Consider the following 20,140-nt stretch of genomic DNA (forward strand, 5'->3'; position numbering starts at 1 on the left):
AAGCTGAGAAATGAGCCCACTAGTAGGAGTGCGATCCAGGAAATCGAACGAGTGATCCAAGGCACCAGAGACAAGATCTAGGAAAGATAGGACCATCAGACCGTTAAGGGAAGAAAACACTAACCAAGATTAGAGACACATCATTAACTAGTGGTTCAAGAGATAACTACCATTTCAGATACCAATTTGAATGAGAATGCCTCAATCTTGACCTTGAACTTAATGTAGTAGGGGTACCAAGATGAAATCCAGTGACTTATCACACAGTATGACCAACAAACAAGGATAACACATCATGAAAGACCTATAGCTAATATCATAATCGATCATCTTGAGAATGAGAGGAGGCCTGGAAGGATCACACTACAGCACATAGCGAGCTATAACCAGGAGTAGCACACTTAGACGTCACGTGAGGAGAGAGAGAACAACAAGGTTTACAAGATACTAGCCATCTCAAGTAGAAATAGAACAAGAGGAAATGCCAATAACGAGAGAGTCTTTGAGGCTGATCATACATTGAGAGAGCTACTTACGAAGCTATTACTAGAAAATATGAGTGTCGAGAAAAGTGGAGTAGCCTTGGTAGCATCATTGCTAGTTGGAGTCACCTCAAATACCAAGAGCCAAACAAAGATACCCATAGTTGCCAAGAAACTTGACAAATATCAAGCAGGTAATGATCTCTATCACTTCATCGAGTAGTTTAAGCAGTTGTGCGAGGCTAACAACCTCATGGACCCCACTCAACGGGTGTAAGCATTCAATCTTTGCTTAGGAGACAAGGAATGGACTTGGTTTATCGGTCTAAATAATATAAAGTGTAATAACTTCAATGATTTGAAGGATCTCTTCATGAAAATATTTTCAAAGGCAGGATTCTCTAACAAACTCACTATTAAGCTAGTGAATGTCATCCAAAAAGATAGAGAGGACATAGGAAACTAGGTTATACACCTATATATAAGATGCAAGTGTATATGCTCTATCACAAGGATAAGAGCTTAATAAATGTGCATTTGCACCCTGAACATTAATGGAAACAATATAAGGGATAGTGGGCCTAGGGTATCTATGTTTATCCACAAGTGCAAAAGAGATGTACTTAAAATAGGTGCACAAGAGATATGCTTCAACTTGTCCTTGGTGCAATTATAGGTTCTAAATAGATTAATAGGAAAGTATATTAGCTATCACTAACCTATCATGCATACATTCTTCAACTTGCTACTAGTATGATGCCACTCTCCTATTGTACCCATCAAGTAGTGTGTGCAGATGAGAGAGAGAGAGAGAGAGAGAGAGAGAGAGAGAGTGTGTGTGTGTGTGTGTGTGTGAGGAAGTCAAAGATTAAGAGAGAGAGAGAGAGAGAGAGAGAGAGAGAGAGAGAGAGAGAGAGAGAGAGAGAGAGTATGAGCAAGACTAAATACGCTAAGGCTTTCTTAAAGCATACAAGTACTATCACTTAAAAAGCACTTTATTCATAGCCTTTGATTATACCATGGGGGCCATGGCATATGAAATGCTTACATTGCATAAGCAATGTCTATTCTTAGTGGCATTCTATAAGCTTTGCATAGAAGCAATGTGGATAGTGATGTCTTTTGATGTCAATTATATGACAGAAAGTGGCACTACTAAGGCTCTCATATTGTCCTAATGCGCACAAAAACATGATCAAGACACACATGCGTTTAGAGTCATGTTTAAATAGGCATTAAAATTAGTTTTAATAGGACATTAATGAGATGTTTAAGTAGCCATTTACCCAAACTTTTAACCAAAGCATTTAGAGACTCTTAAGGAGATGTTTACAGATGGGCTTATTTAGTTTTTTAGTGTTTAAGCTACATATCTGAATAGAGACAAATCGTGAAACTCTAAATAATGCATACCATCTTGGGTTTAAATAAGTAAAACAACAAATAAGATCTAAATGACCAAATAAACAAATTTATGCAAACCACTAATTCTTAAGATATTGAAAGTGAAGCAAACCTTGCATCTTTGAAGAATAGGGTTCCCTTTGCATTTTTAAGGCTTCATTACCTTGCATATGAGCTCTAATATTTCACAACACCTTGGATGACCTCTCTCTCTCTCTCTCTCTCTCTCTCTCTCTCTCTTTACATCTTTCTTATTTCTATCACTATTAAATGAGCACATATATTGGTTGTTTTTCACCTTCATGGACATGTTTAAAGGTTTGATTTGCCTTCTCAAACAGCTTATTAATAGTTATGAGTACATATATTGTTCGTTTTTCATATTCATTGACATGTCTAAAGGTGTGATTTGTCTTCTCCGATAGCTTATTAATAGTTATGAGTTAAAAAGAAAATTTAAACATGTTTTGAAAGATGCCTTTTTTTAGCAATTATAGCGTTTGTATCTGTGCTTTTATTCTATTGTAGAGAATATTCAAGATGGTCCTAGTATTTTCCTAAGGGGAATGTACTACTAGATAAGTAATGAAAGATAATATTTGATAGGCTTAAGTAGCTATTCCATCAAGAACTAAAGGTGGCTGCTTCTCACATGTAATAAGTCATAGCTACCACCCACTAATTGTGGAGCTCATCTACCACTCTGTTGTGCTTGTATTTGTTCTACTCCTATTAATACAACTCAATACAATAATTATTCTCTTGAATACATTATTGTGTTCTTCATGCAACATTTTTTATATTGCATATACACTTGTGCTCTTTTCTTTCTCGCTATCAATCTTATATTTCTTTCATGGTGAGAGGGAGAGTCAGTACAACTAATTGTGCATAGAAGAATTTCTCAATGAGAACCCATATCTCTCCACAATATAAGTGATCTTTATTAAGACATAGTGAGCTATCAGAACAACCTCTTGACATTCAAGGTTACTAGATTTGCAAGACATAGTTGTGTGCTACAATTGGTAATGTTGCATCAAAGGTTGAATCTTAGCAAATGGGAGAATCCCATTATGTTATAAAGCATCCAGCTCCACTATTTCTAGATAAAGTTTTCCTTTGCCAAAAAACTTAAAAATGGAAAAGAGAGGAGATTCATAAACATGTCCTTAGAGGCTCTTGAAAGTTTTTTTTGTTAGAGGGAGCTCTTGATGAGTAGCAACAGGAGTTCCTATATGTAACATGAGGTTATTGCCCATCTTTCGGTATCCTAGAATGCCCTCAAGTACCAAGGTTTCAATAGCTACATCCACCTAATTATTATTATGGCCTTGAAGCAATGTTTGGTGGAGGGAGGTGAAATACATAATCAAGGGCCGAGAAAGTGATATTGAAGCTCACATCGTGTGAAGATTCTTTGGTGCCCTTAAATAGCAAGGTCTATAGAACTAGTGTTGTGGATTACAAAGCTACGTACATGCATTCAAGTCCAAAGACACCCATAGGAAATTGGTTTCTTTCATTCCACTAGAAAGCAAGCATAGAAACGCTTTGTACGTGAGTGTTTATGAGCGTATCTATCTACTAGATACACAAACCTTGAAGATGGAATGCTTATTCTACAGTAGATTGTAGCAATCGTAGCGACAAGAAAACACTCATGTGAAAGGCATTGTTATGTGACATGCATAGTTTTGTTTCTTTGCTTGAGAAGGGTAAGGTTGAGACTCCAAGGGTGGGTCATAGATGTGGTTTGTGGAATGTAATTTGAAAGGAAGTTGTGTGGAAAATATAGCTCTAGTATTTGGAAGACATTGTTGTCTCATATTACAACTTGGAAGCAAACAATACATGAAAGTAGGATAACACCTTGTGGTTTTCTCCATCCTCGAAAGCATTGACTTTAAGATCAAAGTGAAAAGTCTTTCCTACATACTAGCCAACTAAGCTCTTCACCTTGCAGCTTTATCTAGGACGCTGGTGTTGGTCTAGTTTTGATTAACGAGAGAAAACATGTTTCTTGGCCTCTTCTATAATTGCCTCTCTAAAGAGCTTTGGTTTTGGGAAATGGGATATAAACATGGTAAAGAAACAAAAAGGGATTTTGAAAAGTTAGAGGGAGCTCGTGACTCGAGTTCCTATATGTAACATGAGCTTATTACCTATCTTTTGGCATCTAGGAATGCCCTCAAGTAGCGAGGTTTAGAGAGCTACGTCCACGTAATTATTGTTATGTCCTTCAATCAATGCAGTGTAGGGACGCGAATTACATAATGAACGGCTGAGAAAGTGAGATATTGAAACTTACCCCGTATGAAGGTCCGTATGAAGCTTTAAATTTGTTGCCCAATGTTGGGCTTCAATCAAATTTTACTGACACCTTTGGCCTTTTTTATTGGCATCAAATTGACGCTTTCACAGTAATTTTGGGCATCAAAACTTCCAACATGTGTTACTCATTGATTAATGATTGCTAGTAATTGTCAAAAAGTGGAGTCGACATATGAATTTAGGGGTTGACTGTTTTGGAGGAGCCTACCACAATCGCTATGAGGGTACAAAGATAATAGTAGGCCATAACTTGCATGTAATAGAGGGAAATGTAGGAGCTTTAACTCAAAGAGCTTCTGAAGGTTGAATGTGTGATGCTAAAGGCAACTAAATACTTTGCCACTACACTTGTCCAAACCTATGTAGCCTATCAACATTCAGCCTTTGATTACTCAACCCTCGATGCTTGCACCTTCATAAGTTATGAGTGTAAGTTCAAACACATCAGTTAGAGCATGCACAAATAAGTTGGGTCAAGCTAATGAGGACAAATCAAGCAAAAGGGGTAGAGTCACAATGTAAATGTGATTTATAGTAGATATTCACAAATCACACGAGTATAGGTTTCTCCTTAAAACATGCAGCTCCATATCTTAATATGGAGTAGACAAATGACTTAAGAAACACAGTAACTTGTAGCTTCAAAAGGAAGGAAACATGCTTTATATTGATGTGAATATCTACTACATCATCCCATGAGTAGTAGGCACACTACAAGCATCATGAACTCATATACCTCTTCTTCTTCTAGCTCCTCATCCACCACACTTGCAAAAATTGCATACCCCCATCACTACACCCTCTCACCATGACCTTCCTCATTTCCATCTATCCATGCTCATCCCTACAACACAAACAACATTGGTTTTTTACACTTATCGTATGCAAGTGACAAACAACGTTCAAACTTCCTTTGTGTCAAAGTAAACTGAACAAGGGACCTTAGTTAATTATCAAGCTTCATTTTTGTATATTAAACATACATGTTCAAGAATAAACCTGAATCAACGCTCGTTGTCGAGCTTGTTGGATCTTGATTGAGGATATAGTTGTTCATTGACTAGTGACACCAAATCTTGCAAGTTAAAGAAGTGCACGCAAGTGTTGAAAATGCATTGAGCACGATTTGAGTTTGGATTGTTCAAAATTTTGTATGGTGGGAAAAAATAAATTACGGATTGATAGGGAAAATAAGTGAGCAATCAAGTGGATCGCAGTTCAAGGGACGAGGCCAGTGTTCAGTCCCTCCTGGGTATTCTTGTAGGCGGTGCTGCCACCGCAGCGCGCCAGCAGCTAGCTGAGGTGGTACCTGCCTTGAAACTCTCGGGAAGTGGGCATTATTTCGTCAGGCTTGCGTTGGGCGGGGGCTACCATAATTACATGTCCCTCGACACGGGCAGTGAGCTGTCGTGGATCCAGTGCAAGCCCTGCGGCGGCAAGTCGTGCATCCCGCAGGTGGACCCTTCCCTCTTCGACCCCTCCGCCTCTGCCACCCTGCGCAACGTCTCCTGCAAGTCGCCTGTGTGCCATCGCCGACTCACAACAGGGCTCGTTGGCTCATGCTATGCGGGCACTTCCAACTGCGCCTACAAGGTGGACTATGCAGACGGCTCTTCCACCGCAGGAAGCTTGGTCATGGAGGCCATCACTGGCTTGAACAACAACAGCAAGCAGGCCGTTGAAGTGCTGCTGGGCTGCGGCCACGACAACACGGGCATCTTTGGAGGTGCGGCGGGAATCGTAGGTCTTGCACGCGGCCCACTCGCCCTTGCGTCGCAGCTCAGCGCGGATCGCAATCATAGACCCACCTTCTCCTACTGCCTCCCTCCCAGACGGCTACCCTCAACTCTTATAGGCCCATCAGTTGCAAGGGCCGCGGCTACAGGTAACCTCGTACTTGGATCAGCAGCAATTGCCCCAGCAGCTCTACTTGGTCTCCGCTATACACCACTTCTCCTTCACCCCGATCCCGCTCTCCGGACCTTCTACTACGTCTCTCTCACCGGCATCACCGTTGGCTCCTCCCTCCTCCCCATCGCCCCCTCTGCCTTCCAAATCGACAGCCGCACCGGCGGTGGCGGTGTCATCCTCGACTCCGAAGTCGCCATCTCCCGCCTTCCCCTGCTGCTTATGCGGCTCTTCACACCGCCTTTGTCCGTGTAGCCGCGCCCCACCTCGGCCACGCGTCGCCTGTTGACACTGGATCCTTCCTCGACACCTGCTTCGACACCACCCACATCCAGCTACGTGCTTAACCTCCGCACGATCAGCCTCTCCCTATTCCACGCGTCGTGCTTCACTTTGCAGGTGGCCTCGACCTCGAGCTACCTCCCTCCAATGTCCTCGTCTGGTTGGACGACTGGGCGAGCACCGCGGACGGAAACCCCCCCTCCACGAGGAAGCTATGTCCTTCTCCATCACCGGCAACGTCCAACAGCAAGGCTTCCGCATTCTCTACGATGCAGCCGGTGCTACGCTTGGTGTCGCACCGCACCAATGCACCTAGACTCCCTAATTCATTGCACACCTTACTGGCTTCTCAGAGTCTCTGCCAAAATGTCGGTGGAGCCTTGTCCTCCTTCATGTAAACAGAATATTATTTCCAAAGAAAGAAAAGTTCTGACTTTCTTTCTAAAATCGAATACCTGGCTTGATAGATGGATATGAGTTCTCATTCCTGCTGATCAGGTGGAATGGAATGGACGATGTGTCGCCGGTCGGGTCTATGTAGATTAATGCTGGTGAAATCTCGTTCTCTCGCTTGGATCTCGCTCCTACGCTGCACCACTAGAGCTATATATATCACAAGGGACTTTTAGTCAATCCCTATATAGGAAATCTTGTAAAATGTAGGAATATTTCCTATGTGCGTATGCATGTATTCCCTATATACAACTAGGGAATGACATTCCCCACATCTAATAGTAGGGAATTAAAGGTCAATATAGACTATTTCTTACGTTATGTCAAAATTCCCTATATAAGTGTATACAAGAACATGTTTGGATTAAAAACCTTATAGGTTTTCATGCATGCCTCGCATGAATTGGTCTATAGCTCATGGTTAATTTAAGAGCAATAGTAAAATACTCACCCTTGCAAGCTTGGACATGCCAATGTAAATATAATCTTGGTCTAGCACCCTATGAGCCTTTGGTGAGAAACAATCAAGCTTTTGAATTGTTGTAGTGTTTGGACTAATGACCTAGATGGTTAAAATGATTTGATTTTTTTGAGATATCCTATTGCTCTTATTAGAAGAAAATGTTGGTATTTGTATCGCTTCTTTAAACGAGCAAGATAGTGCTTCCCTTTGATTGCCATAGTGATAATAAGTGTCCAATGAGCCATAATCTTCCTTTTGCATTTCTTAAAATGGCAGGATACATACGTTGTATACTCTAGATAACTCAACAACCTTGGGATCTCCTAGTAGGGCCTCTTATGAAGGACTAACTTTTAGAGGTCCCTGAAAAGTTGGAGTTACACTCTATGACTATTATAACCATGAAAAGAAAAATACAAAATGCAACGCAACATAGCTCCATTGTGATGGCTTAGCTGATAGTCACGATGATAGAATAATTCTCCAAATGAATGTAAGGCTAGAGTTATAAGTGTGGGTTGGGGCCTTAGCCATAGACAAGAACTCCACTTTTTCTTCTTTATCACAACTCAGTCTAGAGGGACGATGTTAGCAAACATCCATTTTTTAGCGATGTCCATGTAATTCGTAAGGGATCTAAGCATAAAATTAAGACAAAAAATTTTGCCATTTGGATTGATGCTCTAGAATGACTAAGGGCCATTTTATATTCATTTGGGGACACATGTGTGCAACAAAGCTATTAATTGAGGTAGCAATTATCAAATGAGGGATAGAACTATCTTAGTGTTGTTGAATTTGATAAGGAAGAGGTGTTTGGATAGCTTTTTGTGGTACACAAAAAAGGAGTGGCTAGCCATTGGCAGCACCGATCAAATGCATGAAAGTATCTAGACAAATTTGAAAGAAAATGTGCCCAAATCATGTTTGATCTACCTTTTATTGCTTTTGGTTTATGTATTCTAAGGTGTTTGTTTGTATGGATGTTCATAAAACCTTCCTAAGGTAGCAACTTTTCTCAAGCTAATGAGGTCACAAGTTAGCTTTCCCTCTTTACATCCATAACCTAGTACATCCAACCAAGAGAGCACCATTCCAAGTCTATTCATAACCTAGTATGTATAACCAAGATCATAGAGAGAACCATTCCAAGTCTACTCACAAATCACACTTGTTGTCTTGTAGGGGCTAAAATCTTATCCAACTTACAATTATAAAATGTATATAATTTGAATATAGTGATGAGAATACATCTCACACGATGTAATTATCAAATATGCCACAAAGAGAATTGAATTACACCAATCAAATTACATCATAGAGAAAAAAAATGGTTGCACACAAAATAGGAACATAGTTTGATTCTAGTTATGGCATGTGAGCTTTTGGACGACTTGTGCCTATGTGTTTTGTGAAGAGTACCTTAATCACTTCAATATTATAGTGTTAGGAGGTAAAACAAATCCCATAGAATTTCATGTACTAACGGAGACCTAAAAGGCAATCGTATTTATTGAAGGTAGATTATGTGCGCTTGGATCTACTTTAATTTTCTAGGAAGAAAGGACATGAGAAGTGGGCAATTCTATTGGTATAGTTGCCCCTCAATGTGCCACCAATGTATTCAACAGTCAATTTTTTGCATGTTTCTACTTATATGTAAATAACTAAGGTATATGTTTCTCAATTGAAGCTTCAATAGTTTGTCAACCTCTTGCCAGCTGTATGATAATTCCACTATGCATCATCAAGCCACAGGTACCTGAACAAAACAAATAGGGGGGACCTACTGCTAGAGAAGCAAAGAAGGAACAAATTAGGGTGGTCCCATGAGAACCTTGAGTAGGGGTTGCTACTATATTTCAAGGCAGGCAAATGATATTTTGGACCTACATCACTACAACAAAAAGTCTCCATAGACGCGCTTGTAGATGCAATATTTGAGCTGTGTTAAAAAATATCGGGCGCATTTATTACCGTGTCTACTGCCGCGTCTATAATTTCACGTCTAAAAGCGCACTTATAGTCAGAGTTACACGCCCATATAGACGCGCGTATTGACGCGCTACGTAAATATATAATCCTATTTATAAAAAAGTGGATATATTCATATTGTGCGTCTATACACGCTGTCGAAGAGTTTATTGTTTATCATATAAATCATGGGATTCTTATGAACATAGAAGAACTTCACTAGGAGTTAAATGAGGAATTTGCATACAAAATTCAGACATTGTTACCCAATAACCAACTTAGTTACATAAGCTCTTTTGTATTTAGCATATAATTTTCAGTTATACCATGTATATTGATGAAAAATAAGACTATGGGAACCTACAACTTGGTTAACTGGAAGTAATTGACAGTCTGCAGGATAAATCACATTGATTTAGGTGCAAAAATATGGTCAGAACTCAAGAAAATTGCCAAAAGTTGCCAAAAGTCCACTAGGTTCACAAGGGACCTGAAGTAATAAACTAAAGTGACCAGCAAGTGACCTGAGTAGGTCAAAAAGTGACCTGGGCCTGAGCAAGGAGTAGCCCGCATTTTTCGGCGCAAAATGCAGGCTGCACAGCCTGAGCACAACTGGAGAAAGCTGAAGCTATGGTGCATGCTTTGGAGCATGCAAACTGGAGATCAACAAGACCAGAAGCTGAAGATGTAAACACATTGAGAGCTCCACTTATCTATGCATTTGGCCTGACGAAAATGCATGTTTTAACAGTCTATAAAAGGGGAAATTTTGAGAGAAAAGTATTCAACCTACTCTTATGCACGACTGAATCTCTCATTTTGTCTACCTCATTCTTGGTCCAATGAAGCCCGACTTGTACCCAAGTACTTGAGTGACTTTGGGGCAAGCAAAGGGTGAGGATTTTGAAGGTGTATGGGATGTTATGGGCTAAAATAACCAGTCATAAACAGGGTAGCTCACTGTTCTTGTCCATTTTTATGAGCAAACAAGAGATTTATGTGGTTGTAATGGAAGGAAATGACCTCTTTTCATCAGGACATTGTTCATTAATGATTAGAGGAGCTTCTTCATGAGTTTATACACTCTTTTTGAGCTTGATTATGGGCTGGAAATTTCTATTTTAGAACAGGGCTGAAGCTAAAATTATGCTCCTTCAATGCATTTCATGTACCATTGGCCCAAATCTTGAATGTATTTGAAGTCTATTAACATAATACTTGTCCCAAAGAGTTGAAATCCGTCTATGTACTTGAAATAAAAGCCATTAGAACTTGCATTTGATATTCATATTTGGATTGAGAAGCTGAAAATATCCTTTATGTCATGATGTATGTATTCAGAGGCATTTGATGTAATCAAGATAGAGTTATTTCTTACGTTCATGTATGTTAAATACATAGAGAAAAAGCTTGAATTCTTCTTCCATATCTAAATCATTTCTAAATCCCAGATCTTATTAAACCCCAATCTATTTCTCATTCCTGAACTTTGAATCCCATACTCCTCTTCTGCACTAAGCCTCGGTGGTAGACCTTCAGCCCTTAACACGACGACAGTGGTGAACCCGACGTGAAGGTCCGCTGCGGAAGAAGAAGTCCAATGGGAGAATCATCAAGTTCGGGAGGAGATGCCTTGCAACAATTGGTTCATCTAATGAAAGAAAGTCAACAACAACAATTGCAATTTCAGCAGCAGTTGCAATTGCAACAACAACGGAGATAGACAAGAAGAAGAGCGGATTGATGTTGCTGCCATTAAAGCCTTAGAAGCAGTTGGGCAAGAGCTCTCGAGCAATTTAATGGGAAAAATGTGTCCTCTTTTATCCGCCTCTATACTGACAAGATGGTCTTCTTTGGAGTCCCTCAACATGCCTGGAGCCGTTATTTTGCCCATCTGGCTGTGCATGGTCTCCAGGACCGAATTCATGGTCTTTTCCAAAACGATGCGGGATGGACCATGTTCAAGAAGGCTCTTCAAGAAGATTTTTTTCTTGAAGATTTTGGCCTTATGACAAAGAAAGTCTTCACCGAATGGGTCGAAAGGCCCAAAAAGGGTCTAACCGCCATTGCTCTTCATCGAGAATTTGAAAGCAAATTTGCCCAACTAGATCCTGACGACCAACAAGGTATGGAAAGTCAAAAGATTGAATTATTTCTAAAGGGTGCAGATTCTTCTCTTCAGGAGAAATTAACTGATCGACTTGAAGACCTTGGCTCTGAGATGGGATTGAAGACTGCTTGGAGTGATGTCACTAAAGCAGTCAATATGATTACTCGAAGAGAGCAGTTGCGCCTAAGATGGGGATCAACCCCTGCAATAACTGAATCCATGAAGGAGCCTATTCCAATTTCTCAACCTCCTGTCTCTATGGCCGAGCAACCAAGAAATTCTGATGTTCCATCTCCAAATAAGGATGTCATGGACGAGCTAATTAAAAGCATGCGGGATCTCCATCTTAATCTAACAAAGATTAATTCTAAAGTGGAAAGGCTTGATGTAAAAGTAGAAGAAAGGGGTCGATCAACTGCCCAAAGGCCTATACGAGAAGGCTTCAAAAGACGTTGTATTTGGTGTGATAGCCTACTGCATGACAAAAGGGAGTGCAGTGCATTCCGTGAGGGTGAAGCACAAAAATTAGTCTTTTGGAAGGATGATAAAATTCATGCAACCGAAATCGGGCTTCCTCATGAACCAAACTTCGGTAACGGTGGCATGAAGAAAAGATTGGAGGATTTGACAACAAGAACAGCCTATGCAGCTGTTGATGCAGCAACCTATGGGCTACAAATTGAACCAACTAATGAAATTGTTAAAGCATGTAAAACTAATGCTAAATCTAAAGTATGGATGCAGGCCTTGGATCGCATGGAGCAAGGCAAGGCAACTAAAGATGATTTAACCACTACCAGTCAATGTATACGAGGAAGAACCGGTTGGACCGAGCTTGTGGATTCATTTTCCGCTTTGCCTGGTTAGCTGAAATTAATAATCATGAAGCCATGATAGAAGAAAAGAGAAGAAGAGATGAGGATATTGCCGGTCCCTCTTCTTCAGGGCCAACTAAACACGTAACAAGAAGTAAACCAGACCAACAGAAGGCTGCTGAAAATCCTCCATCGCCAGAGCTTGACATGGGAGATGCCCCTCAAGCAAAGAAGACAGAAGGAAAAAGAAAAAGCAAACATCCGAATTACAAGTTGCAGTCAGACATAGAGTCTGCAACAACGGATCCTAGAAGAGAGGATTCTTGGAAGTAGAATTGAATTTACATTAGGTGAAATTCTCGGAATTGCAAAACGAGGATTTCATGATGTAATAATTGATGTAATTAAACAAAAAAGACAATATGTTGGTGAGGAAACTGAAGAATCTGTACATGCTTTTTTGCAAGCACTTCATGTGTATTTGCAGGATGAAGAGAAGCTGAAAACTCAAGGGATTCGATTGGAGGCAATCAAAGAATTGATTGCAGCCATAGAAACCAAAGATGAAGACATTCATGAAGCAGAAATTGAAGAAGCCGTTATGGTGGGAACTTCTCAATCTAAAGTGCAGCCCATGTGTAAGAAAGAAGCTCATCTTCATAATATGCAAGAAGAAAGTGATGCTCACTTTATTCCTAGTAGTCACTACTCTCGTACCCATTGGGCAAGGGCGACTACTGAAACCGTTGTTAAAATCGGTGAAAAAGAAACTCCTTGCATTGCCCTTATAGACCATGGTTCGGAGATTAATGTTATGTCAAGAAGTCTCTATGAGAATGGCGGATGGCCCATTGATGTGGACCTAGGATGGTGCATGAAGGCAGCCAATAACTCTTCTGGCGATCTTTATGCAGCATGTCCTTATGTACAAGTTACTATTGGTAATGTAAAAGATGAATTTCATTTCTTTGTTCAAGATTCCTGCAGGTATCCTATCATTCTTGGACAACCATTTATTTTCGAGTCTCGTTTAGAGACAAAGGCTCTTGATGATGGTTCATCATATGCTCGGATAAGAAGTAAGGATAATGACAAAGCTGTCCAATTCCTGACCGTCTATGTTAATCACCACCGGAATAGGGATCGATTGAGAGATCATCCTGTTCCTTCTAATGCGTGAGAATTTAAGGGTTTTCGGGTAGTGCTGCTATAAGTGGAGGCTATGGCAGTGCATCATGTCATAAAAAATTACCTCCACCTATAAAGGAGGCAAGGCCAAAAGTTGATTTGCAGGTCTTTATAGCCAATACTATGGCCTGTTATAAACAATTTTCAGCCATGAATAGGGCTGAAAGAAAGTATTTGTGCCATATGGAACAAAAGTTGAAGCAAATTGATGTTTTACCTAAAGATGAAGAAATTTTAGGGCTATTTTATGGGCTGAATTATAATGATACAATGGCTGAAATTTATACAGCCATTCATGCAGAAAATCAAGCTGAAAATCACTCCATACAAGTATGTACATTGGATATGTATAATATAATTCAAGAATTTGCAGATTATGAAGCTTTTGGATAGCCAAACAAGGATGAAGTAAGACTAGAAACAAAGTATAAAACAGTTGATAAAAAGGTCAAGCCGGTAGCTACTCCTTTACCACCTGAAAGCGAAGGACTAGCAGAAAGGGTATCCAAACAACCAAGCCTTCATGATCCTAAAGATATTGGTCACCAATTTACAACAGAAAGTCTACAAAAACTGAAAATTGGTGAAGACTCTTTCCTCTTGCTGGGTGAAAAGCAAATCTTCATGCAGATGTTAAAGAATCATGGCAAAGCTTTTTCATTTCAGCCACATGAAATTGGCTGTGTGGATCCAAGCATTGTGGCACCAATGGTGATTTTTACGGTCCCACACGTTCCTTGGAATCTTAAACCAATTCCGGTACCAAGGGCTCATTTGCCTAAGTTATTGGAACTTCTAAATGAAAAGATAAAAATGCAAATATTGGAGCCATCTTCAGCTCCATATTCCAACCGATGGTTTATCGTGCCTAAGAAGAATGGATCTTTGCGATTCGTTCAAGATTTACAGCTTGTCAATAAAGTCACTATTAGAAATGTTGGATCAAGGCCAATTGTTGATGAGTTTGCTGAAGCTTTTGCAGGAAGAGCAATCTATTCCATGGGAGATTTATATTCAGGCTATGACCAATTTCAGCTTGCTTTGGAAAGCCGAGACATTACCACAATGAAGACGCCTCTTGGCTTAGTCCGCATGTGTACTCTACCTCAAGGGGCTACGAATTCAGTAGCTCACATGATGAATGCCATGCATAAAGTATTGAGGGATTATATTCCTCAATTAACTCTTCCTTTTCTTGATGATGTTCCAATCAAAGGATGTGAAGTTTATGAGAAAAATGAAGAACTCAATGAACTTGGATGTCATAAGTTTGTTTCCGATCATATTAATGATTGTGCTCAAATCTTGTCTAAATTAGAAGAAATCCATCTTACTCTTTCAGGAGCTAAATCTGTTTTTGGAGTCGAAAAAGTTCTTGTGGTCGGGCCTATGTGTGGTCCATATGGTCGAAAGCCTTCTCCATCCAAAATAGATGCTATTAACAAAATGCAGGAAATATGTACAAATGTTTCAAAAGTGAGAAGATTTCTTGGTGCATGTGTCTTCTACCTTATTTGGATACCACATTTTGCTCATGTTGCTGAAAGACTTTATCAACTGCTAAGAAAAGATCAAAGGTTTATATGGGAAAAGAACATACTCAAGCAATTCGAAAACTGAAGAAATTGTTGATTTCAGCCCCCACCTTAAAGAGGGCTAATTACTCTAATGGACAGCCCATTATACTCACAGTGGACACAAGTCCTATTGGAATAGGATGGGCAGTTGGTCAAGATGACCTTGAAGGAAATAGATATGCAATCCGCTTTGGAGCGGGGAGTAGTAACTGCATTGAAATGTGACAGGGAGTACTTCATGGGTGCACACGTAATAGTTGAAACAGATTGCCTTCCACTCTTGGGCATGATTGCCAACTGTTCCACCCCCGACATAGCCATGCTAAGATGGATAGCCTATATTAAATCCTTAAATCCCGATTTGAAACATATTGTAGGAAGAGATAATCCAGTTTGCTACATGCTTTCGCGTGCCAGATATAAGGATAAAGAAGAAATGATGGATGAAGAAGAATCAGAGTCTATAAATGATGATGTAAATGCAGGTACAAATTTGAAAACAGCAAGTACAGCTGAATCTAATATTGATTCAGCAGTAAAAAATGCAGATACAATAATAATTACAGCAAGTACAATAGTTCAGCTGCTAAAACAAATTTTATATCAGCAAGGAAGGATGAAACAACCAAAGAAGGACAGTGGACAGCTAGTAAACAGCATGCTCAATGTTTTGTTATGGTTTGTCCATACTTTAAAGAGGAGTATTATGTAGATGATTGTCTAAAAATTGGCCAATTTTTTAGCACATGAAAAAGAAGGAAGCTTGGACTAATGAAGAGTTTAAGAGAATTAAGAGAAAATCTTATGGCTTTTTTCTTAAAGATTGTTACCTTTGGAGGCATGCGAAAAAGAAAGCAAGGGCGCCTGTTCGTGTCTTAGGAGACAAAAAGACTCAAAGACAAGTTATGCAAGAATTTCATGAAAGCCTACTAGCTAGTCATAGAGGCATATGGGGCACTTTTTCCAAAATAAAAGAGAAATTTTGGTGGCAAAACATGTATAAAGGCATTGAGCATTTTGTTGAGTCTTGTCATGTTTTTCAAATGTACTCTATGGTAAAGCATAGAGATGGGCTTCAGCCTACCTATCCTTTATCCATTCACTATAGATGGGTTATTGATTTAGTAACCATGCCTACAGGAATTTGGAACTTGAGTTTAAATCCTCATCATTGTCATCATTTGATCTAGCACACTTTTGCATAAACAACCACCATCAGACTCAACTACGGTGTGTATGATTCATAGCATGGGAGACCGACCTATTCACAAAAGATAATGATGAAAAAGAAGAAGAAACAAATGAAGCAATCATCTTCTTCATTTGAACCCACAAGTGGAAGTTTTCTTTGTGTTGAGGACTTTTTGTGCAAGTTGTCACCATGAGAAACAAAAAACCACCCCTTGTCATCACTGCTTGTCAGTGATAAGTTTGTACACCAAGGTACAATTAAGTTAATATTTGAGTAATAAGGTTGCATAAGCCTTTTCATTGTAAACCCATTAACTGTAGGCTTCAATGAATTACCCTGCAAATCTTTTAATAAAAATGTGCCTTGACCAAGATCCTTGAAGATTACAAATGGGCTTGCATACCAAAGATTTAGTTTTTCAGAAAAAATTCCAAGTCGAGAATTATAAACAACAATCCAATCTCCTTCATGAAAATTTTTCTTTTTAATATGTCTATTTACCCAAGTCTATCTTTGTGCTATGTAATTCCTGAAATGTAGGTAACTACCACCTTGTCCTCCTCTAACTTCAAGAGTTGTTCCAATCTATACTCCATTAACTTCTCAGGATCTAACTTATATGTAACAGCAACTCTCAAGCTTGGTGCCACGAGTTCCATAGGCACCAAAGCCTCTAATCCATACACTTTTCTGAAGGGTGTAAGCCCTATGGTAACCTTATATGATGTCCTAAAAGCCAACAATGCTTAATCAAGGTTAGCATCCAAATCTTTCACTACAAGGATATAGAGGTATAGCGACGGCAGTTTCCAATACGAAATAGTGGCGTTACTATTTGTGTCGCTATTAGCGACAGTATTCAGACGAAAAAAACGCGGGCCGAAACCCGAGCGTGTTATTTTGCGTGCATACACAAAAGAGAGAGCGAAAGGGAGAGCGAACATCTTATATTTGAGAGGGAGAGGGAGAGAAAGAGAGAAAGAGGGAGAAAGAAAGCTTCTCACCACCATTCGTGAAGAAGAGGAGGAAGTGTACGGAGAGCAAAGAGGAGCCGTCATCACAAAGAGGAGCCACCAAACCCTTCTTCGAGCCTTTATGGTGAGTACATTGTTCCTTCTTGCTTTGTTTTTGTGTTTTCTCTTTCTCTTTAACTTGTTTTTTTTAAATTCATGTGTATTGAGAGAGGGAGAGGAAATGAGAGAGAAAGAGAGGGAGAGGGAGAGGGAGGAAGAGGAAATGAGAGAGGGAGAGAAAATGAGAGAGGAAGAGGGAGAGAAAGGGAGAGGAAATGAGAGAGGAAGGGAGGGGAAGAGGGAGAGGGAGGGAGAGGAAGAGAAGGAAACATTAAACATAATAGGGAAAGAGAGAAAGAGAGGGAGAGAGAGGAAATGAGAGAGGGAGGGAGAGGAAAGAGAGGGAAACATTAAACATAATAGGGAAAGAGGGAAAGAGAGAAAGAGAGAGAGAGGGAGAGGGAAAAAGAGGAAATGAGAGAGGAAGAAAAAGAGAGAAGAAATATTAAACATAATAGGGAAAGGGAGAAAGAGAGGGAGAGGGAGAGGGAGAGGGAGAGGGAATGAGAGAGGGAGAGGAAGAGAGAAAAAACATTAAACATAATAGGGAAAAAGAGAAAGACAGGGAGAGGAAATGAGAGAGGGAGATGAAGAGAGAAAATGAAAGAAGAAACGAGAGAAAGAGGGAAAAAACATTTAACATTATAGGGAAAGAGAGAAAGAGAGGGTGAGGGTGAGGGAGGGAGAGGAAGAGAGAAAAGGAAAGAAATAACAAGAGAGAGAGGGAGAAAATATTAATCCTAATAGGGAAAGAGAGGGAGAGGGAGAGGGAGAGGGAGAGAGAGAGAGGAGGGAGAGGTTTTGTGTTCTTGTTTGTTGTAGTAGTAGTAGTAGTAGTTTTTTTTCTTTTCTTTTCTTGTTTATTGTTATTTAGTTTTCTTGTTTTTTGTTGTTGTAGTAGTAGTAGTAGTAGTTGTTGTTTTTTTTTTCTTCTTCTTCTTCTTCTTCTTTTCTTGTTTATTATAGTGGTAGTGGTAGTGGTAGCGGTAGTCATAGTCGTGGTCGTGGTTATTGTAGTAGTGGTAGTTGTTGTTGTTCTTGTTTTTTCTTCTTTTCTTGTTTATTATAGTGGTAGTGGTAGTGGTAGTGGTAGTCGTGGTCGTGTCGTAGTCGTAGTCGTCATCATCATCATCGTTGTCGTCGTCATCGTCATCATAGTTGTCGTCGTGGTGGTCATAGTCATAGTTGTAGTCGTGGTCATGGTCGTCATCATAGTCGTAGTCATGGTCGTGATCGTAGTTGTAGTCGTGGTCGTGGTCGTGGTCATAGTCCTAGTGCTAGTCGTAGTCGTGGTCATAGTCGTAGTCGTCGTAGTAGTAGTGGTTTTCTTGTTTGTTGTTGTAGCAATGGTTTTTTTTGTTTTCTTGTTTATTGTTGTAGTAGTCCAAATATAATGTCCAAATAGAAATAACATATCTGTGCGCATAGGCGCATACAAAATAATAATAAATAATCGATGCCTCAATAGACATGACAAAATATAGGCATGGCGCCTATCAAAATATAATCCATAGATCGAATACTCGCTAAACTCCAATGCTTTCCTCCGCCACTGCTGCTATCTCTACACATCAACTGAAGCATTCACAATCGTTAGTAAAATAATATAATTAAACCGACAAAAGTGAATATCTAGCAGTCTTCAGCCACATAAATAAATCAACTGGTTAGAAATAAATCCTAACCTTGATTTATTACGAGTGCGCACTCTAAACTCATAAACGTTTATTAATTTAATATGCATTTTGCAGAATCACCCGCTATGGAATCACCCATGTACACCCTAAATTAATGAAACGCCCGAAAAGGATAGGCATCCCCATCAACTTCTCACACAAAGAATCCACTTTGTGTATGAGCCCTGGTCATCAAAGTTTACGAAATCCACCGTAAAACCTCACGGAATCCACCGTGAAATATGCCTCCTGGCATCATACCCCCGGGGTGGGATAGCAATTGACCTCAATTGCTATTACCTCAATGTGGAGCTAACAGAGTGGGGAAAGCATTTAAGTCTCTAGCGTGCATCCATTTTGCTTCTTCTACAGGATGGTTCTTAAATTTAACTAGATATCCAGAATACCTTCGGCCAGTTCTAGTGGTCATAAAGTCAGTGTCTATGATAGCTTCTGGTTCAAGTATTTCAGTCTCTTTCTCTAATAAAGGTGGGTTTTCATAAATAGGATGTACAGGTAATTGGCCTCTAAATGGTCTCAATAAACTAATGTGAAATGTATTGTGAATTTTCCAATGAGATGGTAATTCTAACTTGAATGCATTGTCATTAATTTTATGAATGATTCTAAATGGTCCATAGAATCTGGGAGCTAATTTGACAACTGGATGTCTATCTACACTTTGCAGTCTACGTTTTTCTATTCTCAGCCAAACATAATCATCAACTTTGAAATTCATGGCTTGTCTTTTCTTGTTGCCTTGTTTGGTATATGATTGTTGGGCTTTAGCAATCATATATTTAACCTCATCAAAAATACTATTATGCATACTAGCAATATCCATAAATGACTTCAAACGGTGCTTTCTTTGTAGATGTGTGCGGTGTATTGCTATATGCAAACTGTAATAAATGCAAATGAGTGTCCCATGTCTGAGGTTTAGAGATAGTATATGCACGTAAAAGATCTAGAATGGTGCTATTTGTGGCTTCTGTTTGTCCATTAGTTTTTGGATGAAATGCAGATGAGAAATCAATCTTTGTGCCTAGGTTAGCAAACAGAGTAATCCAAAAGTTGTTACAAAATCTAGAATCACGATCTGAAATAATAACTTTTGGCAATCCATGGTTAGTAAAAAGAGTTTTCAAAAATACTTGTGCTGCTTGTGATGCTGTTAAAGTTTTCTTACATGGGATGAATATACTTGTT

The 20,140-nt window shown here is 39.6% G+C and overlaps 1 protein-coding gene across 1 annotated transcript in view; it reads left to right on the forward strand.

The window, feature by feature from the left end:
• Positions 1–6,383, forward strand: part of LOC148032317 (aspartyl protease family protein 2-like) — a 56,194-nt gene extending 49,811 nt beyond the window's left edge. Inside the window, exon 2 of the mRNA XM_087683911.1 lies at positions 5,438–6,383. Coding sequence (XP_087540037.1) covers positions 5,438–6,383 — 946 coding nt within the window. The remainder of the gene's footprint in view (positions 1–5,437) is intronic.
• The last annotated feature ends 13,757 nt before the right edge of the window (positions 6,384–20,140 follow it).

This window comes from Lygodium microphyllum, chromosome 8 (assembly GCF_053477565.2).
Source record: "Lygodium microphyllum isolate KBCC chromosome 8, Lygodium_microphyllum_v1.1.10, whole genome shotgun sequence".
In the NCBI taxonomy this organism is placed as follows: Eukaryota; Viridiplantae; Streptophyta; class Polypodiopsida; order Schizaeales; family Lygodiaceae; genus Lygodium; species Lygodium microphyllum.